This window comes from Ovis aries, chromosome 5 (assembly GCF_016772045.2).
Source record: "Ovis aries strain OAR_USU_Benz2616 breed Rambouillet chromosome 5, ARS-UI_Ramb_v3.0, whole genome shotgun sequence".
Classification (NCBI taxonomy): domain Eukaryota; kingdom Metazoa; phylum Chordata; class Mammalia; order Artiodactyla; family Bovidae; genus Ovis; species Ovis aries.
In genome coordinates, this window is record NC_056058.1 from 32,405,279 (window position 1) to 32,430,816 (window position 25,538).

At 36.0% G+C, this 25,538-nt stretch overlaps 1 protein-coding gene across 10 annotated transcripts in view; it reads right to left on the reverse strand.

Moving 5' to 3' along the window:
* DMXL1 (Dmx like 1) overlaps positions 1 to 25,538 on the reverse strand; it is a 132,642-nt gene that overhangs the window by 45,232 nt on the left and 61,872 nt on the right. For 6 of the 10 annotated variants that reach the window (XM_042250329.2, XM_042250327.2, XM_042250328.1 and 3 more), the window contains 10 exons: positions 23,468 to 24,561; positions 22,813 to 23,004; positions 19,018 to 19,094; positions 17,614 to 17,741; positions 16,866 to 17,114; positions 16,416 to 16,529; positions 11,612 to 11,790; positions 2,371 to 2,501; positions 1,513 to 1,598; positions 173 to 374 (listed from right to left, as the gene is read on the reverse strand). In XM_042250329.2, the coding sequence (XP_042106263.1) occupies positions 173 to 374; positions 1,513 to 1,598; positions 2,371 to 2,501; positions 11,612 to 11,790; positions 16,416 to 16,529; positions 16,866 to 17,114; positions 17,614 to 17,741; positions 19,018 to 19,094; positions 22,813 to 23,004; positions 23,468 to 24,561 (2,452 nt within the window). The remainder of the gene's footprint in view (positions 1 to 172; positions 375 to 1,512; positions 1,599 to 2,370; positions 2,502 to 11,611; positions 11,791 to 16,415; positions 16,530 to 16,865; positions 17,115 to 17,613; positions 17,742 to 19,017; positions 19,095 to 22,812; positions 23,005 to 23,467; positions 24,562 to 25,538) is intronic. The other 4 variants (XM_004008689.6, XM_004008690.6, XM_060416352.1 and 1 more) reach the window with 1 other exon arrangement.

A 25,538-nucleotide genomic window follows, 5' to 3' on the forward strand; every position in this document is an offset into this window, starting at 1 on the left:
TTTGTCAGAAATGTCTGCGAAAATCCAGACTACAATATGCATCACGCAAAGACACAGATATGAGCCCAGAACAGCAAATTAAATGTAAGAAGTACTAAAACATTTTCTTCATGAAATACCACTAATATTCTGACTTACTAAAACTCAGAATAGTATCCATATGAAAACCTACTTGAAAGGAGTGTTGGTAGGTTCCAGCAAAGCTTTGTGGCGGAGAATTGCAGGACCTGCAGAAACACTCTCTTCAGAGGTATGACTTGCAATGAAGTTTTGAGGTGGTCCCCCGTGGATTTCAAGTCGTCGGAGAAGAACTTGTTCCCAGCACTGAAGAGTTTTTAGAACAGCATGACAAAGTGGTGAACTAACTGGAAGCTCTAAACAGAGAAAATTGACCCACTATTATCTTCTGCAATAAAATGCTATATTCAATCTTAAAAACGACTGAAATAAGATATACACATTTTGGCAGAGGAGACGTGAAAGAGAGGTGAGCACAGAAGTCCAGAGGACTGAAAAGAAGGATGCTGTAAATCTCTATGGCATTTCAACATAATTAGTGGCCTAGGATAACAGAAAAAGGGCAATCTAGGTCAAAATTACATCATACCTTTACTACTAGAACTTGAAATAACATTTGCAACTTGTGATTTAAATAACTGCTATAGGAATTACTGCATCTGACTTTAATTTCATATGAAAAAAATGTACGTGAATATCATAAAAATATGTCTGGACGGAAAATCAGTTGCCTTAAACCCTTGTATCAGCCCAATTTCTGCACAGCATATAACTTAGACTTCTTTGGAGAATTAAAACAATACGCAAGGTAAAAAAAGAACGTGAAATAATACTTACTACAAAACTCAACACTTCATATTTTACATTTCCATATTCCTAAATCCTGATCTACTTTCAATCTTTAGCTATTCTTGCTTTTTACCTTCAAAAATCTAAATAGTAGGCTTACTGCAAATTCTTGAGTTTTTTCAAGTTTAGAAGTGATCTAAAGATTTACTATGGAATATGAGAATAAACTTCCCTTCTCTCCATCAATCCAATATAGTCCACAATAATTTTTAGTTAAATTAGTATTTTAGCATCTACCACATACATATAAAAATCACAGCTAAATTACTTGGTATATTGTCATGCCCCTTTCGTTTCTATACAATCTTTTCATCCATTGGAGTTAATAATTACTACATTTTTGCTTTTGTTAGTCTCCTGGGTGTCTACAACTAGGAAATATCCAGCTCTTTGACTAGAGCTATAAACACCGTCTTGGTGCAGTTAATCACATCAGCTGCACATTCCCTGCTTTCTTGGATCCTGTCTTTCTACCAGCAACTAACAATATGACAGACTCATTTATAGACAGTTGCTTTGGTTAAAAGAACCGAATCTTCTACCAGCAGGAAGTTACTAAACTTTTTATCCACTATTTGAAAAAAAAATACAAAACAGTAAATCAAAAGCAATGGCAATATTAGCTCATGTTAAGCTATGTATTACCTGCAAGATCATGACCTGCAAAAGGATAGAAAGTCTTCAAATTGCTGAGCACCAGCTGTACCATTGCCAAACGCATCAATGACCAACTATAAATAAAGCAATAGATTTGTTAAAAATTTACTTACGGATTGAGAAGACTACGCTACTCTTTGTCCCAATAACTCACTACTAGGAATCTACCCTGAAGGACCTCCACAAAAACAAAACAATATACACAGGCAGTTTACTCATGTCAGCATTGTATAAAGAACCAAATTATCCATGAGCAGAGTAATGACTGAATAACTAGCTTTAAATCATGGAATATTTTAGGGTAGCCATAAAAAAGAACAAAAAAGGATCTCTAAATGTTAATATGAAGTGAATTTTAGCATGTATTAATAAATAAAAAGCAAGCTATAAACATTACATATAATATGGTATCTACTACCTTCTGTGTAAGAAAGCAGCAGAAATAAGATTTTATATACACAGAGATACACACACACAAGCTTATTTTTGAAAACAGAAGAATAAACCAGAAACTCATTAGAATGAGTATCTGTAAACAGCATAGAGGAAGACTCAGCTGGAAGAGATATGCTTGAAGAATTGCCTTTTTAAAAAAAAATTAAACAGAGACATTTTGGCTTCTTTCTTTTTCAAGTGAAAAATTTATTCCTTAGAGTACTGGTTTTTATTAGTCTAAACTGTCATAAAGTACACAATCAAAAATTAACTGTGGAATTACTGTTATGGAAGGGAACTTAACAATTCAGATCTAGGTTGTAATTCACCAAGCTACTAATTTCACATGCATTATTTTCAAAATTAAAAAACAAAATTTTTTAAAGAAGCTTAAAATTAAATATTCCATACCTATACGAATTTGAGTTAGAATGTTCCTGGAGATGGAAATCGGAAGCTAAAACATCATCGTCATCATCATCACTTTCCAGACTCTCCTCTGAATCATATTCAGCTCTACTTTGGGAAGCAGGTAGAAATGGCTAAAAGAAAAAAGTTATAGAATTTATTATCCAACTATATGACTTAATACATGTAATTAAATAGCCTAATATCAGCAATTTATCCCATTTTTGAGTACTTCGTTATAAGAAAGTAAAGTAGCAAGTAATTGGCTGCTTCTTTTTTGACAGTCTATGCCTTCAATACCACTTTAGTTGGTTCCCTTATTTAGTCATCATATCAACAAAAAATTTATTCAGTATCCACTACGTATCAAAAGTATACTCAATGTAAGAAAATTTAAGACATATACGCAGTCACTGCTCTCACATAACATATTTTAGTGGGGAAAAATAGGCAAATATTGAAAATTAAATATAAATTGAATTTAGCTGTGTTATAAAGAAAAAAAACAAGAGTTGAGATAAGCTAACCATGAAAGGCCTCTTTGAAAAGTGTAATTTAAGTGAGACTTAAAAGGACAAGAAGGAATAAGCCATATAACGAGAGCGAAGAAAAGCATTTTAGGCAGTAGTAATAGTATGTAAAAAGGCTTTAATAAAGGAAAAAAGTTTGGCATGAGAAAAAAGAATTTGGCTGAAGGCTACTAAAGCAAGAGGATAGTGTTGGCAAAAAAAACAGAAGAGAATAGCATGTGACAGATAAGGTAGGGTTTTTGAACAACACAGTAAAGAGTGTAATGGAATGCCACCAATGAATTTTAAGTAGAGTAAAGGTATTGATATTTATGCTTTTAGGAGTATCACTATGACCACAGCCTTTTTAGAGAAAAGTCAAATGTGAAAAGTAGAAACAGGAGACATCAGAAACTAAGGCAAGAGCTGGCAGTCTGGATACAGGTGTCAGTCATGGAGATGGAGATAAATAACACATTCACAGTATACCTGGGGGAATACATTGATAGATTTACTGATCAACTTGGAGAGCAAGGGAAAGAGAAGGAAAAGACAATTTCTGGGTTTCTGCTTGAGCAACTACATGGAAGAAGATGCCAATTAATAAGATGGGAAGACTCTAGTTGTGACAGGGGCATTACTGAAGAAAAAAAAAAACCCAAATCTTAAAGACCAAGATTCACAGGTCAGGTAGAAAAGGAAGGATAAAGAAAGAACATTTCAAAGGAATAAAGAACAAAGTTAGGAAGTAAACTAGAAGAGACTGGTATCAAGAGAACAAAATAAAAGCAACTCAAAATGGAGGAAATGGTCACATGGTTGAACCTGCTGCTAAGAGGTCAAGTGAGATGATGATAAAGAAGTTTCCATTATATTTGATAACAGAATGGGTGCCACTTGAATCTTAGTAATAGCAGTTTCAGGGGGCAGTTGTGTCAGAAGTCATACAATGACTACAAGTGAAGGGGATCTATGGTAATAAGAGAGATAATATGTATACACTTTTGAAAAGCTGAATGAGAATGAGAAGCAGAAAAACGGAATAACAGCTGGAAAAAACTGGGGGGTCAAAGCAGTATTTGGGATGTGAGACAGCAGAGCACTATTTTGTTCTGTTGGGAAAAGACAATAGAGAAGACAGAAGGCTAGAGAAGAAAAGCAAGGACAGGATTCAGACTAGCACTAAAGCCTTTGATAGGAAAGATGTTTCCTCAATAGTAAATAAGAGGAGAGAATAAGATGAGAGATTCACGACAGAGTGATGGAAGAATTTTGTTTTGATTCTTTTTTTTAAATGACTTATGACACCATCAGTTGAGTGAGGATGAAAGAAGAGATGTGGGAAATTTGAGAAGAAAACAAATATTGGATTCAAGGAAGCTGAATAAAGGAACACAGCAGGAGGAGTAGACCTTCTGGAAGAGCTGAGCGAATAGCTTGGTAGTCCTCTGCCCAGAAAGCAGAAATGTGCTGCACTATGCTTAGTCGCTCGGTCATGTCTGACACTTTGAGACCCCATGAACTGTACCCCGCCAGGCTCCTCTGTACATGAGGATTCTCTAGGCAAGAATACTAGAGTGGGTTGCCTTTCCCTTCTCCAGGGAATCTTCCCAACCCGTGATCAACCCCAGATCTCCAGCACTGCAGGTGGGTTCTTTACCATCTGAGCCACCAGGGAAACCCAACAAAGTTGTCAAAACAATTATTTAAAGATACTGGAAACTGATCAAACACACAGAGAAGTATTTATTCAAGAAAAACTTGTGAGGGACTACCGTGGTGTTCCAGTGGTTAAGATTCTGCACTTCCACTACCAGGGGTGCAGGCTCGATCCTTGGCCCAGGGAACTAGGATCCTGCATGTTGTGTGACCGGGAGCAACAACAACAGCAACAACTACTCAATCTCTGGTAAAAGTGAGCATCTAGCATTTTGGCCAGGGGCTATTTCTAGCCTGACCTCTGCCCTCTGTGACTCATTTGTTCTATCAGTCTGTGAAGACAAAGAACTCGGCTGCCTGGACAGAGAGGGCTCTCTTTAATGAGAATTCCATGCCCATAAAACCAGGCACAGGAGGGCCTAGAGGAGCTATCTCACGTTGAAGGTCAGAACAGCAGTGGTAAGGAGATACCCTTCGTCCAAGGTAAGGAGCAGTGACTGTGCTTTGCTGGAGCAGCCGTGAAGAGATACCCCACGTCCAAGGTAAGAGAAACCCAAGTAAGATGGTAGGTGTTGCAAGAGGGCATCAGAGGGCAGACACACTGAAACCATACTCACAGAAAACTAGTCAATCTAATCACACTAGGACCACAGCCTTGTCTAACTCTATGAAACCAAGCCATGCCTGCGGGGCAACCCAAGTGGGCGGGTCATGGTGGAGTGGTCTGACAGAATGTGGTCCACTGGAGAAGGGAATGGCAAGCCACTTCAGTATTCTTGCCTTGAGAACCCCATGAACAGTATGAAAAGGCAAAATGGTAGGATACCAAAAGAGGAACTCCCCAGGTCATTAGGTACCCAATATCCTACTGGAGATGAGTGGAGAAATAACTCCAGAAAGAATGAAGGGATGGAGCCAAAGCAAAAACAGTACTCACTTGTGGATGTGACTGGTGATAGAAGCAAGATCTGATGCTGTAAAGAGCAATATTACATAGGAACCTGGATGTCAGGTCCATGAATCAAGGCAAATTGGAAGTGGTCAAACAAGAGATGGCAAGGGTGGCCTAGACATTCTAGGAATCAGCAAACTAAAATGGACTGGAATGGTTGAATTTAACTCAGATGACCATTATATCTACTATTGCAGGCAGGAATCCATCAGAAGAAATGGAGTAGCCATCACAGTCAACAAAAGAGTCTGAAACGCAGTACTTGGATGCAATCTCAAAAAACGACAGAATGATCTCTGTTCATCTCCAAGCCAAACCATTCAACATCACAGTTATCCAAGTCTATGACCCAACCAGTAACTCTGAAGAAACTGAAGTTGAACGGTTTTATGAAGACCTACAAGATCTTTTAGAACTAACACCCAAAAAAGATGTCCTTTTCATTATAGGGGACTGGAATGCAAAAGTAGGAAGTCAAGAAACACCAGGAGTAACAGGCAAATTTGGTGTTGGGATACGAAATGAAGCAGGGCAAAGACTAATAGAATTTTGCCAAGAAAATGCACTGGTCATAGCAAACACCCTCTTCCAACAACACAAGAGAAGACTCTACACATGGACATCACCAGATGGTCAACGCCGAAATCAGATTGATTATATTCATTGCAGCCAAAGATGGAGAAGCCCTATACAGTCAACAAAAACAAGACCAGGAGCTGACTGTGGCTCAGATCATGAACTCCTTATTACCAAATTCAGACTTAAATTGAAGAAAGTAGGGAAAACTGCTAGACCATTCAGGTATGACCTAAATCAAACCCCTTATGATTATACAGTGGAAGTGAGAAATAGATTTAAGGGTCTAGATCTGATTGATAGAGTGCCTGATGAACTATGGAATGAGATTCGTGACATTTTACAGGAGACAGGGATCAAGACCATCCCCATGGAAAAGAAATGCAAAAAAGCAAAATGGCTGTCTGGGGAAGCCTTACAAATAGCTGTGAAAAGAAGAGAGGCGAAAAGCAAAGGAGAAAAGGAAAGATATAAGCATCTGAATGCAGAGTTCCAAAGAATAGCAACAAGAGATAAGAAAGCCTTCTTCAGCGATCAATGCAAAGAAATAGAGGAAAACAACAGAATGGGAAAGACTAGAGATCTCTTCAAGAAAATGAGAGATACCAAGGGAACATTTCATGCAAAGATGGGCTCGATAAAGGACAGAAATGGTCTGGACCTAACAGAAGCAGAAGGTATTAAGAAGAGGTGGCAAGAATACACAGAAGAACTGTACAAAAAAGAGCTTCACGACCCAGATAATCATGATGATGTGATCACTAACCTAGAGCGAGACATCCTGGAATGTGAAGTCAAGTGGGCCTTAGAAAGCATCACTATGAACAAAGCTAGTGGAGGTGATAGAATTCCAGTTGAGCTGTTTCAAATCCTGAAAGATGATGCTGTGAAAGTGCTGCACTCAATATGCCAGCAAATTTGGAAAACTCAGCAGTGGCCACAGGACTGGAAAAAGTCAGTTTTCATTCCAATCCCAAAGAAAGGCAATGCAAAAGAATGCTCAAACTACCGTACAATTGCACTCATTTCACACGCTAGTGAAGTAATGCTCAAAATTCTCCAAGCCAGGCTTCAGCAATACGTGAACCATGAACTCCCTGATGTTCAAGCTGGTTTCAGAAAAGGCAGAGGAAACAGAGATCAAACTGCCAACATCTGCTGGATCATCAAAAAAGCAAGAGAGTTTCAGAAAAACATCTATTTCTGCTTTATTGACTATGCCAAAGCCTTTGACTGTGTGCATCACAATAAACTGTGGAAAATTCTGAAAGAGATGGGAATACCAGACCACCTAACCTGCCTCATGAGAAATCTGTATGCAGGTCAGGAAGCAACAGTTAGAACTGGACATGGAACAACAGACTGGTTCCAAACAGGAAAAGGAGTACATCAAGGCTGTATATTGCCACCCTGCTTATTTAACTTATATGCAGAGTACATCGTGAGAAACGCTGGACTGGAAGAAACACAAGCTGGAATCAAGATTGCCAGGAGAAATATCAATAACCTCAGATATGCAGATGACACCACCCTTCTGGCAGAAAGTGAAGAGGAGCTAAAAAGCCTCTTGATGAAAGTGAAAGAGGAGAACAAAAAGTTGGCTTAAAGCTCAACATTCAGAAAACGAAGATCATGGCTTCTGGTCCCATCACTTCATGGGAAATAGATGGGGAAACAGTAGAAACAGTGTCAGACTTTATTTTTTTGGGCTCCAAAATCACTGCAGATGGTGATTGCAGTGATTTTAAAAGAAATTAAAAGACACTTACTCCTTGGAAGAAATTTTATGACCAACCTAGATGGCATATTCAAAAGCAGAGACATTACTTTGCCGACTAAGGTCCGTCTAGTCAAGGCTATGGTTTTTCCTGTGGTCATGTATGGATGTGAGAGTTGGACTGTGAAGAAGGCTGAGTGCTGAAGAATTGATGCTTTTGAACTGTGGTGTTGGAGAAGACTCTTGAGAGTCCCTTGGACTGCAAGGAGATCCAACCAGTCCATTCTGAAGGAGATCAACCCTGGGATTTCTTTGGAAGGAATGATGCTAAAGCTGAAGCTCCAGTACTTTGGCCACCTCATGCAAAGAGTTGACTTATTCTGATGCTGGGAGGGATTGGGGGCAGGAGGCGAAGGGGACGACCGAGGATGAGATGGCTGGATGGCATCACGGACTCGATGGACGTGAGCCTGACTGAACTCTGGGAGATGGTGATGGACAGCGAGACCTGGTGTGCTGTGATTCATGGGGTCGCAAAGAGTCAGACACGACTCAGTGACTGATCTGAACTGAACTGAAAACCAGAGACAAGCACGATTTGGAAGGATACATGTACCCCAATGTTCACTGCAGCACCATTTACAATAGCCAGGACATGGAAACAATCTAAGTAGTGTCTATCAATAGATGAAAGAAAGAATGATGTGCTGTGCATGTGTGTGTATATATAGCATTGAATTCTCACTCATAAAAAAGAATGAAATAATGCTGAAGATGGACCTAGAGATTTTCATAAGAAGTGAAGTCAAAAAGAGACAGACAAAGACAGAAAGACAGATACCATATGATATTACTCATGGATGAAATCTAAAATATGATATATATGAACTTATCTGTGAAACACAAACAGACTCATAGACATAGAAAATAGACTTGGGGTGGGGAATGGGACTTTAGGATTAGTGGATAGAAACTATTATATAGAGAATGGGTAAACAATAAAGTTCTACTATATAGCACAGGGAACTATTGATATATTTAATATTCTGTGATGAACCGTAATGAAAAACATGAAGAAGAATGTAATATAACTGGATAACCTTGCTATAAAACAGGAATTAACACAACACTGTGAATCAACTATACTTCAATAAATTAAAAAAAAAAAATAACTCCATGCCCAGCAGCATTGTCATAAACAAGAGTCTTCAGCAGCAAACAATTAGGGAAGGCCAACATCTCAGACAGGAAAGGATCTGCCTGTAATGAAGGAGACCTGGGTTTGATCCCTGGGTGGGGAAGATCCCCTGGAGAAGAGAATGGCAACCCACTCCAGTTGCATCTGTTATTCTCGTCTGCAGAATTCCGTGGATAGAGGAGCCTGCTGGGTTATAGTCCATGGGGTTACAAAGAGTTGGATGGGACTGAGTGGACTAATACTTTCACATCTCAACTAGCCTGTGTTAAACAGTGGAACAAAGGCAGACCAGCCAGAAATTTAACCAAATCCAGAAACAAGACAACTAAAGAAGGCCTTGATAATCAAGAATCATATAGCCAGCAAAAGGAACTATGCTTCAAAAATGAAGATGAAATATACTCCAATATAAATAAACATTTGCTGAATGAATCAATGACTGCAAAAGGCAATGTGAAACAAGGTGATATAAATGCACTTCTTTATCCTGAACCATGTTGGATATGAGAAAAACAAAATCTACTGCCTAACAGGACTCAGGGATTGGTGTCATTAGGAAATAGTGAGGAGTCAATTAATGCAAGGTAGTAAGGAAAAAATCTAGAAGTTCAGAATGTGAAGAATTTGGCTGTCCACAGAAGAAGAAGAGGATATATACTAGAAGTTCTTGCTAGGCATGGTAGGACAAGAATGTAAAACTACAGATGCAAGTTGAAACCATGCAAAGCAAATCTTAACAATCAATGAAAAAACTACAAGTGTTCCGTGACTATTAACAAATTCATCAAAACACTAAAAAACCCTTACAGTCAACTATAAATGTATAGGAAAAAGAAAACAGTAAAAATAATATTTAGTATACTGGTTTTTCCAGTGGTCATGTATGGATGTGAGTTGGACTGTGAAGAAAGCTGAGTGCTGAAGAATTGATGCTTTTGAACTGTGGTGTTGGAGAAGACTCTTGAGAGTCCCTTGGACTGCAAGGAGGTCCAACCAGTCCATCCTAAAGAAGATCAGTCCTGGGTGCTCTTTGGAAGGACTGATACTGAAGCTGAAACTCCAATACCTGGCCACCTCACGTGAAGAGTTGACTCACTGGAAAAGACCCTGATGCTGGGAGGGATTGGGGGCAGGAGGGAAGGGGATGACAGAGGATGAGATGGCTGGATGGCATCACTGACTCGAAGGACATGAGTTTGGGTAAACTCCGGGAGTTGGTGATGGACAGGGAGGCCTGGCATGCTGTGGTTCATGGGGTCGCAAAGAGTTGGACACGACTGAACAACTGAACCGAACTGCAAATCAGAATCAGCGAGAATTTATAAAGTGTTTTATTTCTTTGTAAAAAATTTATCAAGAAAACTTTCAATAGTGCTGGCCTTCTAATTTTATAAAACCCAGAATAAAAGCAAGTATCTTTTCTAATTGTTAGCAAACTATCAATTCCTTTCTAACTTTGTATCAACATCCAAGTTTTTATTGTACTTTCTATGTTGTGAAATATTACCCAGAGTTCTTTTAATGTGAAAGTTTTTTGGTTTCTTTTTTCCAATTTCAGTATCTCTAGGTCATCTCCATCCTTTGTCAAACTTTCCTCATTTATGTTGATAAGCTGGTCCTCACTAATTTTCCTTGGGTGCATATCTAAAGTCTCTCAAATGACAGCAATGTTAAATCCAAGAGTTAGCTATTTTTTCTAAAACTTTATTTATATTTGATTTGAATTTTATTTCCAGTACTCACTTTTCATTTCCAGTTGCACTTGACTTTGTCAGCTAATTTCCTGTTCTGATTAGCCAGTTTTGAAAACGTCACTTGCATTTATTATGGGAGGTAGGGAGGCAAGACAACTAACTACATGCTTTTCTGTGTATGAAATGAATACTGAATAAAAGGTACTAAATGACCAATCACTAACAGACTTTGAAAGAACTGTTGTGATTGGTCACTGATCAAGAGTTGCATCTATTGTTTATATAGTGATTTGTGGACTAAGAGCTAGCAGGAAAGTCTGTACTTTATGCAATCACTCATATTAAATACATTGTGGTAACTTTAAACTTGAACAATATTGTTGAGGGATTGATGTTATTTAACTAAAAACTGATATCTGAGTACATCAGGACAATGTAGGACTACAGTACAGAAAAGGAATTAGAGTTTGGATGGCACTTTGACTTCTGGCAGTCTTGATTCCTTAATCACTACCAAGTACGTTACCATTTGGAGAAGGGAAAGGTAAACCACTCCAACATTCTTACTTGGAGAGTCCCATGGACAGAGGAACCTAGTTGGCTACAGTCTATGGGGTTGCAAAAGAGTCAGACAAGCCTGAGCAACTAACATACACACACACATTACCATTAATGTGGCAGCCAATTTATCTTTTCATCTTCCTAAGAATGTTGCATTGTTTAAAATGCAAAAATCTTAATTTATACAAGAATTGTCTTAAAAAATAGTTGAAATATGCCCAAAATATTTTAGGATATATTCTGTGATAATTTATCCTGATAAAATGAACATTTTCTAAACCTGTGTGGGAAAATATTTGGAAACACCAACAATTACACTTAAACATTTTCATTTCTGTTTAACAATACAAATCATCATTTGGATAACAATTGTATTACCTTGGCAATGAAATAGTCCCAGATACTGAGCTCAGGTGGAATGAACTTCTCTTTAACTATCAGTGTCTCCTGGCTTATTGGTGGTGAGGAAGAGGTCACTGAGGCAGATTCTCTGCAAGACATTTTTGATGGCCTAAAACGTTTGTTCTGTTTCTCTCCTTCTTCCACTAGTGAAGAAACTAATAAGAACAAAACAAAGTATTACTAAAATAAGCACAATTTTCATTGTACTGATTTCATCTATTTTTACATAAGACTTAAGGTTAACTACAAATAAGTACATACACAAAACTGAGATTACTATGATAGTAAGGTAACTGGAGGAAGTGAGACAAAAATCATCTTGTATAGCTATCTTTGTTTTTATCTCATCTTGACCCTTACTCTCTGAATGTTCATTTATTTATTGTATATGTAAATTGTATACAGAAGAGGATGTAATATCTTCCTATAAGTGAGTCCATAATTTAGCTAAGACTATGACAGAAAAGTATCTGCATCTTTTTATTTATTTATTTTTTTAAGAATTTCATGGGTCAGGGCAGGGAAAACAGTATCATGAGATGTCAATATTAATTAAAGACAATGATTTTAAGATTCTTCAGCAATCACTTGGCCTTTTATCCCCTAAAAAACTACTACTAATTTTTCATTGAAAATATTAAAAAGTTCAAACACCACCACTACTTACTAAACTGATTCAGACTCTTAGAAATGATTAGAGATAGAATTTTCTAGTCAATGGAATATAAAGAAGAGGAAGAAAATGCAGTTTTTATTGTTTTAACTTCTAAACACTTTAGAGTTAATATTCCCTTATTATTTTACCTTAGAATATTAAGGGCATAAGCAAAGAAAAACAAGTTATACAAATCTTTAATCAAGACTAAGTCACAAGATGCAAATCACCAGTAGAAAATGCCTATCTCCTGGACATAGGCATGATCCAACAGATAGGTAAACAACTCCATATTAAGGCAAACTAATACTCTTCTTCAACGATTTCAGCCAGAAGTTACTTACCTTCCAAGGAATACAAGTATTTGTGCTGTAATACAATTTTGCTTAATTACTTGAAGCTACTCAGCTTGCATAAATAGCATGCTCATGCATTATATCGTTACAGCCAAGCTGACTCTAATAGAATAATTTAGTTGTTTCAGAAAAAAATAACACACATAAAATTAGTATACTAAGAGACTGCTAAAAAGTGGTATGATTATTACATAATCTTTCAAATGACTTTAAAAAGAACCATCATATCAATGTGTAATTTTTTCTCTGATCTTATAAACAACTGATAATCAACAAACATGTTTCTAATATATCTGTTGCATACATTTATATACATTCTAAAACTTAATGGTTTTACCAAATTCTGAGTAAAAAATTTAGAATTTAAAGGCATTTTTAATCTGTCAAAAATTAATGCTGTGTTCCAAGGTAAATGTCATTTGACTCCAATATTACTATTCTGCTATTTTGTTTTTAGATTATAAGAAGGCATATGATGTGAACATAGATGTTTAGGGAAAAATAAAACCGAGGCTAAATTCATAGTTTTACCAAGTTTGCTATGTCATAAAAATCAGCAGAGTTTTTAAAGCAAAGCTTTGTTTTGTTTTCAGTTTTTTAAAAGGGAGAAAAACATTTCAAAGTATAGTGTGTGAACCCAGGCACATGACATGAAAATGAAATTAACTACATTATGGGGAAATGTTTATAATTACAGATTCAACTTCAGAAGGAAAAAACTTATAAAACACTTCTGATGAACAAGGAGAATGGGGGGGAAATGGCAAACAGGTTCACAGTACTGAATGAAATGCTACAAGTAAAAAGACTTAGTGGTATCTCCTAGGAAACAAGAAATGACTTGAAGCTTGTCATTAGAGTAGATGCACCCACTTTTCCCTCAAACTGCAGCAAGACCTAAGACAACTTTATGGCTTAAATCATGTTGGATTCAAGTAGTCTTGAAGCTCAGGGGCACTGCAATAGAGACTATATATACTGCTGTTGGGTGCTTCACCATTTGTTTTTGAAAAAAGCTAATAATAAAATATCAAGCCATGTGCATGCCACTCTGTGGATACAAACTGACTGTACTGTTCCATTATTAAGGTAGTAAATGGCTATTTTAATAGTAATAAAAGAAAAATCAGCATTAGGGAGAAATGAAAAGAAATTTGGATATAAGAGACCTTGTGAATTACAAGGGGCATTAAGAAGCTAGAAAGTGGGTTAACAAAAACTAAGTTATGCATGGGAATTAATGATAATTCTTTCATCTGCAAGTATTATGAAACATAAAAATTATTAAAATATTTTGCTTTGCTTTATAAATGCAGTAAAAAGCAAAAGTATGGATTTCTAACTGTTAACAGAAAAAAAAAGTAATTTTTCAAAAATTGCTACTGCTCAACTATCTACTTTAAAAGCTTATCATAATAACAAAATAACTCCATGAACACACACTCAGACTAGTTTTAATTAATTAGAGAAAAGCAAATCCCATATTAACATATGTGGAAATCACAAAGTAAATTAAGTTTGATGAAAAATACTGATTTATGTACAATAACATTTTTGTTAAGAATTCTGACCTGCCAAGCTAGTCTAATAAAAATCGTCTACCATTTTCTCATATTACAAAGCTTAAGTCATATTTAAATTTTATATCATTAACAGTACATTAACCATATAATAGACTTGTAGAGAGAAAAATAATTTAGTTCATAAGACCATTTTTATAAAGTATTCTAGAATCAGAATTTATACCAGAACAAGGAAAACAGTGACTTTTAAAAACTTCACAGTACAAAGTGATGAAAAAACTTTTTAAAAGATTTTCAGGAGTTATAAGGAAAGTATTTCATCTTCAATATACAATACATTGATACTGAATAGCTGAATAGGTTGTCAGGAAAATGAAATGTTCTAGACTTATCCATCTTCATTTTGCTATACTTAAACACTAAAAAAATAAATATATACATTATTTTTCACTGAATTCAGATCAACTTTTTTAACACATCTTTTTATTTCCTTGGTCAACAATGTATACTGAATATTATCTAATGCAACTACACTCCTGGGACATCATGATTACATTTAATAGTAACTGAAACACGCAAGGCTACTTACTTACAACTGGAAATTTATCAAGCTGCTGTGCTGCTTTAGTTGGTGTGCTTTCAGAACAACATAATAATGCCTACAAAAACTGAGATTTCAGAACTTTGCCTTACACTGAAAGTCACTGCCGCTTGTCCCTTTGCCAACTTTCTGTTCTCAGATTTTGTCCCTCCAACTGTCAGTTTGTCTGCCTCACAGGGACTGCTACTTCTAATTACTACTACTGCCTTTGCTATTCACTATCTTCACTTCTTCCCTTTTTTCTGTTTTTCTATTTTTTTCTACTAGCTCCTTTACAAATTAAATCAGCTTTAGAAACAGCATGCCTTGGCTTCATCATTAAATGAGTGTACTCTTTTTCTTCTAGTTAGCACACTGATTAATCATATCATGCATGTTTTCTGTAAATGCTCTTTCAGTTACATCCATGACGGATTGTATTCAGAATAGTTTCTGGGTTCTTATCGACAGATGAGCAACACAAAATTTATATGCGGCTATACCCAGCCTCACCACTGAGTAAACCATGTTTTAAGTATCCTGTATTATTTGGACACCATGTCCCAATCCAAGAGGTTAAATATACAGATACAGATAATTTTTTTCACTTTGATTATTTAGGATTTGATAAGTGGTGAGATAAGAGTTTATTACATGGTATTTGCAACTAAAAACAGCTAAATCTGAGTGGTTAAACAAAGAACAACCTGGACTTCAAGTAAAGCTGTTTATGTATCTGTGCTCAGAAATGTTCTAGAATTGTTAAAATTGAGACTTGCTGACTGGTTAGTAAGAATGTATTTTTAATTTTTCATAAGTGTGTGGACATTCTATTTCAAGAATTTATACCCTTTATAACATTTTACATTAATAAGATCACAGTTTTCACTTTCAGTAAGCCTATAAACTGTACTCCCTCTTTGAAAGTTCTTTAAAAGAATTTAAATATCTGAAGTCAAGTATATATTCCAATGTGAATTTCATGTTAGTCTTTTCTATTTTCATCCATATAAAAAGTTAAGCACTGGAAATTACTCTTTAAAAATTTCAAAGGAACCATTATAGAAATTAAAATATCATTTAAAATTTGAAAGCCAAAATTATCACATATGGGCTAATAAATCACAAAAAGAAAACAAAGGCAGAAAACATCATGATTTTTTTCAGGTCAAAAAGCTTTCAATCTTTAAATAAATATACATAGTTTTAACACCACCAAGTTTAGAAAAGATAATAGAATTGTTTAAAATATTTACTTTACATGGTATTATGAACACTTAGAAATCCAAAATCTCTAATGGCCAGAATCATGATACGCAAACATAAAGCAGCCTTATTTGAAATGTTTTTCCAGTCACTTCAAGCCATAGTCTGATTTACCACGATTAGCACTGACATTTCTTTATTTTTACCCATTTAAAAATACATTAAAGTATAAGGAATAGAAAACATTGAAATGAAGAACTAGAGCAGAATAAAAGAAGCAGGGATGGTTTTCTAAAATGCTAACCATTGTTTTAAATCAAAAATATGACTTGATTAACGGAAAATTTTCAATTTTCTAAGTGCCAAACAAAATAAAATCGGCCCACTGTATCCCGACCCTTCCAAAACAACACAAAGCAAGCTGAACTGTAAAAGCCTATTTCTAAAGCTAGTATCTTGCCTGCAAGACTGGTAGGGCTATGAGAACTGATGGTTGAAAGAGCTTTGGAAAAGCCCACACACTCCATGGAGAATACCACTACCTGGTGGGGGCTAGGCATAGCAAAGTACCTTCCTGCCAAAAAAAGAAGAGAGAATCTGTATTTGGGATAGAACAAAAACCAATGTTACAGTATTTTTCAAAACAAATGAAAATTTCAATAGTAAAATATTTTAAATTACATTAGATAGTTCTAATCACTGGTGTACCAGTATCTTAAAGTTTAATAATTACACCAGAAACTTCATACTGTATGTTTTCCATAAAACTATTTATTCATGCTCTAAGAAAATGGTCTGTAACATACTTTCCTGTGAATAAATTAAAATGTAATTACATTTAACAAAGTTATCATTCAGATAAATAAAGTGGTAGCCTTCAAAAATAAAGTAAAACAGATTAAAAACTAACCAGGTAAAGCTTTTGAGTGTGCTTGTTCTTTGTTGGGAACACGCGCACCTCCACCAAATACAGCAGACCACATTTTTTCATTTAGAGGGTGGGCCACAATCCGAAATAATTCGTTACTAGAATGTGTTGCCAAGCCATGGATGAACAGACTAAGATACACTGCTGTGAGAATCTCACAAAGCAAGATCGTAAGTCCTGACTGGGCTTCCTCCCCAGAAGAATTCAAAAGTTGAACTAGGGAAGTTATTCCTAGGAGAAAGAACAAATATAGCTACCATTAGCTACCACTGACAATAAATTTAATAAATAAAAAATTAACTACAATTCCTAATTTTTGAAAAAATGTTATAGCATCAGGATAAAAATATTTTCTTCCACAGTTTCATAGACCACTAGAGGTTACTGCAGTTAATGCGTAAGTGTTGAGCTATCTGTTCAATTTACACAGACATTAGAAATAACAATGTTTTTCTATTACAACAAAAGCAAAAGTATAAAACATGATATGACAAAACATTTGAGTTATTTTAGTACTATGATAAAGGAAAAACTAATGTTATATAACTGGATAATTTGTAGTAAATGATGAATAATGAATTGGAATCAATTCTAACAATACTTAACAATGATTATCACACAGAAAAACCAAACCAGACCTACTTTTTCCTCATCTGATTAAGTTCAATAAAGCTAAGAAAAAACTTGTGTGTATATATATATATACATATATATATATAACTTTTTATACCTGGCCATTGAGCTGGTGATGTATTGGGAGTTATGGCTTCATCTAAGCTTCCTGTTTTTAAGGAATGTCGATGGGGAAGCAGTACTGTCTGATACACCATTCCAGTAAACTGATTTGTTTGAAATGAACTGAGAGAAAAAAAATTTAAATAATAACTATCTATAGTGACCTCCAATTGCAATGAACAATAATAACAAAGAATGACCTAAAATGAATTTCACATTTAATATTTCTATGTTTGAGATCTAACATTTAGAGTAATTTAAATACAAGCTTTTGAGTATTAGTTATACTGCTTTACATCTAAGTACTATACTGTATACTCTAGTACTATAATAAAAACAAAGTATCCTTTAAATTTTCTAAATTAAAACAGATATGATAGTTTTTAAATATACTTACTGAAAGTCATAAAATACATACAAATGAGGAAACTATTATTGACCACAAATAGGAAGCTTATATATCACAAAGGTATATAATTTATATATATCAATAACAAGGTTGAAAACAAAGTCAGTTTAGGTTCAATTTGATATTTAATGGCTAGTCTGCCCTACGTCAGGGTAGGCTATATCAGGTATATGCACCAGTAGCAGAAGTTTAACGAAAAACATGGAAGAATGGATTAGTGTCTGGAAATGCAGCTAGGATTTCTTATGAAATGAAGCAAAAATAAAAGAAATAAATAGATCATTTAAGAGGAAACCTAAAAGAAAAAAGAGATCCACAAGTTCTAATATCTGTCTCATAAAAGGAAAGAGAAGAGAGAAGATAAAATACTTGAAGAAATAGAATAAGAGAACTGCAAAGAAAGATATAACCCCACAGTGTCCAACAATATGTTTCAAAAGCCTAGAAAAATTACAGTGAAACCTTAGGACATAAAGAAGAAAATCATAAACATCAAGGAGAGTGTAAAATTTTTCTCAGTTCCAAGCCAGTCACTCCCTCCTCTGTGTTCCCTGAGCCTTTTACTGTTTATCATGTCTATCATGATCAATGATAGAGGACAAATCATTTAAGTATGATGTCATACTACATATCATTTATAAGTTTATATGTTTGTCTCTAACTAACATGACTTTAAGGAAGGAGATCTTATTCTAGTGATATCACAATGTATAGCATTAGGCAGTAATCAATAAAAGGCAGTTAAATAAGTTAATTGTAAAGAGTTTAACTTGAGATGCATTTGCCATAAAGACAAATGCTAAAACTTCAAAGATGAAAAAAAATGACTCAACATTTCTCCATATGCTTTTTGCATTAGCTAAAGTGGACTGCTGTATACATATTCCTAAAGCAAGAGCATATCTTGTATGCTGTATACATATTCCTAGAGCAAGAGCAAACTTCAGCAGTTACTACAAACATTCTTAAATTTCACAAGAAGATATTTACCTGTAATTATGACCACCACAAAGGCACTGATAGATACAAGCAGAAAGTGAGGCTGCTAAAGTATGCATTACATATACCTGCGGGAAAAAAAAAAACCCACAAAATTAATTTATAACTTTTAAAAACTGAACCTTTTTCAAGGCCTAATATAATTAGCATTTTTTAAAAGATGAAAAAACTATTCTGCCCTAATAAATATTTCCTCTTTTTCCTTAATACTCATTTCTGTCTGGAGACATCTCACTACAAATACACACACAGACACAAATAAAACCTGAAGCCTCTGGCAGTAATTATAAAATTCACAACTGCTACCTAATTTCTATTTTAAGGGCAAATGAGAACAGATGCTAGCTATTCAGCAAAGCAATGAGCCATTCATTAAAAGCAAGCCCTCCAAGACTCAACCTGTTCCCTCTTCAACCAAAACGTAAAACCTTGTCTGATAATGACAGTTCACTTAAGAACTATTCAAGTTACTACAGAAAACAATTTGAAGAGAGTGAAAATTTTGAGAAAGGGAAAGGTATGAAAGACAGCAACTGAAGGAAAACATTTGTATTAAGGAAGACAGAGCTCTAAACATGGCATGACAAAGAGAACTAACAGAAATAGATCTGAGGATGAAGGAGAAGCTTACCCTAGGTAAGAAAGTAGACTATTCAAAAAACCAGGTTCCTGATCTAATTATCAATATGATACTCTCTTGTGCAGACTAAAATCTAACTGCTATTTTTCCTTCAATTATCAATAGACATGTGACATGAATTAAAGCCAAGGAGAGCATCAAATAAACAAAGACAGCAAAGACCACATATGAGTTCAGTTCAGTTCAGTTCACCACTCAGTCGTGTCCGACTCTTTGAACCCCATGAATCGCAGCACGCCAGGCCTCCCTGTCCATCACCAACTCCCGGAGTTTACTCAGACTCACATCCATCAAGTTGGTGATGCCATCCAGCCATCTCATCCTCTGTCGCCCCCTTTTCCTCCTGCTCCCAATCCCTCCCAGCATCAGTCTTTTACAATGAGTCAACTCTTCACATGAGGTGGCCAGAGTACTGGAGTTTCAGCTTCAGCATCATTCCCTCCAAAGAACACCCAGGGCTGATCTCCTTCAGAATGGACTGGATGGATCTCCTTGCAGTCCAAGGGACTCTCAAGAGTCTTCTCAAACACCACAGTTCAAAAGCATCAATTCTTCGGTGCTCAGCTTTCTTCACAGTCCAATTTTCACATCCATACATGACCACTGGAAAAACCATAGCCTTGACTAGATGGACCTTTGTTAGCAATGTAATGTCTCTGCTTTTCAATATGCTATCTAGGTTGGTCATAACTTTCCTTCCAAGGAGTAAGCGTCTTTTAATTTCATGGCTGCAACCACCATCTGCAGTGATTTTGGAGCCCCCAAAAATAAAGCCTGACACTGTTTCCACTGTTTCCCCATCTATTTCCCATGAAGTGATGGGACCAGATGCCATGATCTTCATTTTCTGAATGTTGAGCTCTAAGCCAACTTTTTCACTCTCTTCTTTCACTTTCATCAAGAGGCTTTTTAGCTCCTCTTCACTTTCTGCCATAAGGGTGGTGTCATCTGCATATCTGAAGTTATTGATATTTCAACTGGAAATCTTGATTCCAGCTTGTGCTTCCAGCCCAGCGTTTCTCATGATGTACTCTGCATATAAGTTAAATAAGCAGGGTGACAATATACAGCCTTGACGTACTCCTTTTCCTATTTGAAACCAGTCTGTTGTTCCATGTCCAGTTCTAACTGTTGCTTCCTGACCTGCATATAGGTTTCTCAAATGGGAGACAGCAAAAATAACATTTTCTAGCTTCTCTAACCAAAAGGCAGAGTCTGTCTCTCCACTTAATGAGTTTGGGCTTACTTGTGACTTGGTTTTTGCAAGAGGACACAGCAAAAGTGATGTGTTATTTCTGAACCTAGTTCTCTAAAAGCCTTGCAAATTCTACTCTGGCTCTTTAAACCCCTGAAACCACTATATGAAATAACCCAGGTGAAATGGTTAACTTTATGTGTCCATCTGCCTGGGCCAAGGGGTGTGTAGACATTAGGTCAAATGTTAAACATGTATAATACCATGTAAGAAACGAATCGCCAGTCTAGGTTCGATGCAGGATACAGGATGCTTGGGGCTGGTGCACTGGGACGACCCAGAGAGATGGTATGCGGAGGGAGGTGGGAGGGGGGTTCAGACTGGGAACTCATGTACACCCGTGGTGGATTCATGTTGATGTATGGCAAAACCAATACAGTATTGCAAAGTAAAATAAAGTAAAAATTTTTTTTTAATTTTTTTTTTTAAAATAAAGTAAAATTTTTAAAAAATAATAAAAAAAAAGTTATTCTACATTTGTCTGTTAGGGTGATTTTGGATGAGATTAACATTTGAATTAGTAGTCTGTGAGTGGGCCTTACCCAATCAATTGACGTACCTGAATAGAACAAAAAGACTGAGTATGAGGGAACTTCTGCTTGGCTGCATTGAGCTGGGACACTGGTGGTCTTCTACTTTCAGACAAGAATTGAAACAACAGCTCTTCTTGCATCTCAGGCTTGCTGGTATTTGGACTGGAACTTAGACTGTCAGTTACCCTGGCTCTCAGGCCTTTGGACTCAGATTGGAACTACATGATCTATTCTCCTGGTTCTCCAGCATGGCGACAGAAGATCTTGAGACTTCTCAGCCTCCATAATGAAGTGAGTCAATTGCTTAAAATAAGGCTCTTTCTATAAACACACCCTCCACCCCCTTTTGATTCTATTTCTTTAGAGAACACAGCCTAATACTCTAAGCATGCCTACCGGCGTCTGAGACACATCTCAGAGTCTCCGGCCATCCTAACATCTCCTGACAGTCTTGCAGATGGCCCACCAACCACCAGAAAGTAAATGAGGCCATCTTAGGTCATCCAGAGTCCAGTCAACATGCTTGCTGACCAAAGACAAATGAGGTATCCAGCCATCAATCCAGCCAGCCCAGACTAGAACTGATGAACCAACCCACACAATCCTGAGCAAAATAAAGCATAGCTATTTTTAGCTATTAATACTAATGTTTCAGGGTGGTTTTTAAGCAGCAGAAGCTGATACATCAGGGATGTGTTTATTATTAAAGTTAAATATGGAATGAAATTTGCTTAAAATTAGCATAATCTGAGGAAAATTAAATTTCTAATCCTATAATATGCAATGTGGGCATTTATTCTACTGGGCAGTACAAGATATAAAGTGGCAAAATTAATTTATAAGGGTTAGGTTATCCAGGAGGGTAAAACTGTAAGAGAGGCTACCATTAAACAAGAAGAAAATGGAAATAGAATGATATCACAGCTTGTGAGGTAGGACAGAATCAGATGACAGACTATGAGAAAGAAAAAAAAGAGATACCTACATACTAGTTCTTTAACACAATATTGTTTCTGTCTCTAAAAAACAACCAGCTTTTTTTTTTTTTTTGGCTAAGTGTACACTAAAGAATTACTCATAAAAGCACACATACATACTATTATTCTTACCTAAATGAAATGGTTAAATAAGATAAAATGAAAGTTAAAAAATGAAGTACCCTTTGGGTAAATAATACAGGTAAAATGAGCCTTACCTACAGTCAAGTTTTCTTTGATCAAAATCGATACAAACTTGGCTACATAACAATCACTAAGCATAGGATGATGTTTAAATCATTTATAAAAAGCCTTAACACTTACCTTTAGCTTTATGACAGTGTATAGATTAATTAAATGTTTGAAACCAAACATACTTACTTTATTGCTCTGGATATCAGGATGGGGTGGTGAATCAAAGTTAATTATGGCATGTAGAATATCATGTGTTAGATTACTAAGGTGCAACAATGGATTGGCAACAACTGTTTTGGCACTGGCTGTACGAGCAAAGAGGAGAGGTACTGAGGTCTGTTCTGAAAGAGGGCTAGGAAATATTGGTTCTGCTGTTTCCTAAAAACAAAGGGAAAAAAGGTTAATCAACTATTTATAGTTATAATCCATTACTTAAGTAAGTCAGGTGTCTCTTTGAAAAACTTCAGAATGATTCAAAATTAAAAGCAAAACTGAAACTTTTACAGTTAGAAGGGACCTGAGGTGGTCAACCTTCCACCGATTATAATGAATAACGATGGGATAATACTTTTTTATTATCACCTCGCAAAGCCTTCATGTAAGACCATTTAATATGAACTAAGCAGACCTTAGGGTCTGACATGAAACTGTCCTGAAGCCTCAATACATTCACAACTCTAGAAATTCACAATATGAAATGCCACAAAAAAGTAGCATTCCTTAAAGTAACCATAATTAAGACAATCAACAATTTAAATATTTAAAAGCTAAGAAAAAGCAATCTCAAAAACTGTTTTTCATAAAAGTACTATTTTGACTGGTTATCATGTAAGTTACATACCTGCTGAGATTCTTGCAAAAGCAAAATCAATTCCATTCTCACAGATGCAAGACCCCCACCATGGGATCCATGAAGTATGCAGTAACTAAGAAACATCCTCAAGAGAGACTGATATTTCAAAAGCCACTGTCTTTTTTCCTGAAAATTTTCTCTCAGTTGTTTCACTTTTGTTTGCTGAAGCAAATCTTCAGCATCCTCATTTAGTTCAATTGCATCTCCATTTTTGCCAAATGCCGACTGTACTTCCTCAGGATCGGAACAATAGTCACAAGTTCTCTGAAGGGCTATCACCTCTTTTTCAAGCCAGTGGTATAGCTGATATCGCAGTTTTCCACCATCTATTTCATAGCCAGTAGATAAAGTACGAAGTTCTACTGTGAGAATCTTTAAACAAGCTCTAAATTTTAACTGAACTGCAATTACATCTTCTGATGGACTTAAAATGTCATTTTCATCTAATGCGCTGAGAGATTCTGTGTAATTAGAACTTGTTTCATCCACTTTTTCCCCAATTTTTCCCTCTAAAGGTTTTAGTTCTTTCATTGAAAGTGGGACATCTTCATTTTCTTCATCGTTATCACTGTCCCATTTTAATTCTAAAGAGTCATCCTGAAATACAATACTTGGTTGGCTCCAGTCAAAAGAAAGAGTGGAGTTTGATTGCTTCTCTGAGGAACCCTCTGAAGAAGATCCAAAACCATTCATTAGTGATTGTGACCAATCAATCGCTGAAGACTTATCTTCCCTTGCATCCAATTTTAATGGAGAAGAAGGAGAACAGTCTTTACTAGTATTCAAAAAGCTAGATATTCTACAAAAAGGTTTTGTTTTCTTGATGACTTTTGGCATCTTTGATAACACCTCCAAAGCCAGCATAGGGCAGCCAGCTTTTAAATGAGCACTGGCAGTAGTAAAAAATAATCTTCTTTCACTTAAATTAATTGTTCCTGCTAGTCCACTTTTTCCTGTTAAACTCATGTGTGTGGAAAATGCATCAGATGATCCAAAATGACGTCTCAGCAAAAGGGGATGTGTTCTTAGGTAATTGTAGAAATTAAAAACTGCAGGATTGCAGGCTGACATCATGACTTGATCTGAAAGAAAATTCAGTTCATGAGCCAAGAAAAATTCTTCAAGAATTGTGTGTGTGGCCCCTTTTCTCTATCATGATACCAGTATCTACCTGGTCTTATGAGAAAAATTTAGAAGACCACACTAATACATAGCATTGAATAGACAAGAACACATCTGCAATGAAAGTGTTCTAACACTAGGAAAACAAAGGTTTGCTGATTTCACATCTCTTCAAGTAATAATCTGAGGTATTTTAAAACATAGTTCTTTTTCCCCTCCTTTCCTGTATACAACTTCTCAGTCTGCTTTGCTAGATCTTCCTCACCTTCTCTGCTTTGAAATGCTGAGTATCCAAGAGTTCAGTACTTGACTTCTTTATCTACATTCCCTGGTTGAACACCTACAGCCCCATGGCTTTAAATACTACCTCTATGTGATAACCTGCACATCTCTAGCTCTAGTCCCAACTCCAACCTGTGAATCTAGAACACTATATCCAAAGGTCTACATTATATTTCCACTTACATGTACATAATCGTGCCTCAAGGCCTTTTTATTTACTGTGCCCTTGGCCTAAAAATCAGTCTTTGAGTTACTCAGATATCTGCATTGCTGATTACTCACTCATTTCAATTGGATTTGATGTCAAAGGTTACCTTATCTGAGAAGCCTTTTCTATCTAAAGCAACACTCCCTAAGATGTGCTCCTATCCTTCCCACTATCATTTACCCAGCGCTTAAACTAAAAACACAGGAGTTAAACTTGACTTTCATTTCCTTCAGATTCCATATCCAATTCAGTCCTATCTAGTCAACATTAAAATTATAGTCCAAATCCAACCACTTTTCTTTCACTGTATATCACTAATTTCTTCAAAACATTTATATTCAATGTTGATAACATCTATGTTCAATACACTGATTTCATAAAAACAGAAAATCCAAAGCCCTTGGCTTTCAAAGGATTTAACTTTCTGGGAGGGCAAGAGGCGGGTAA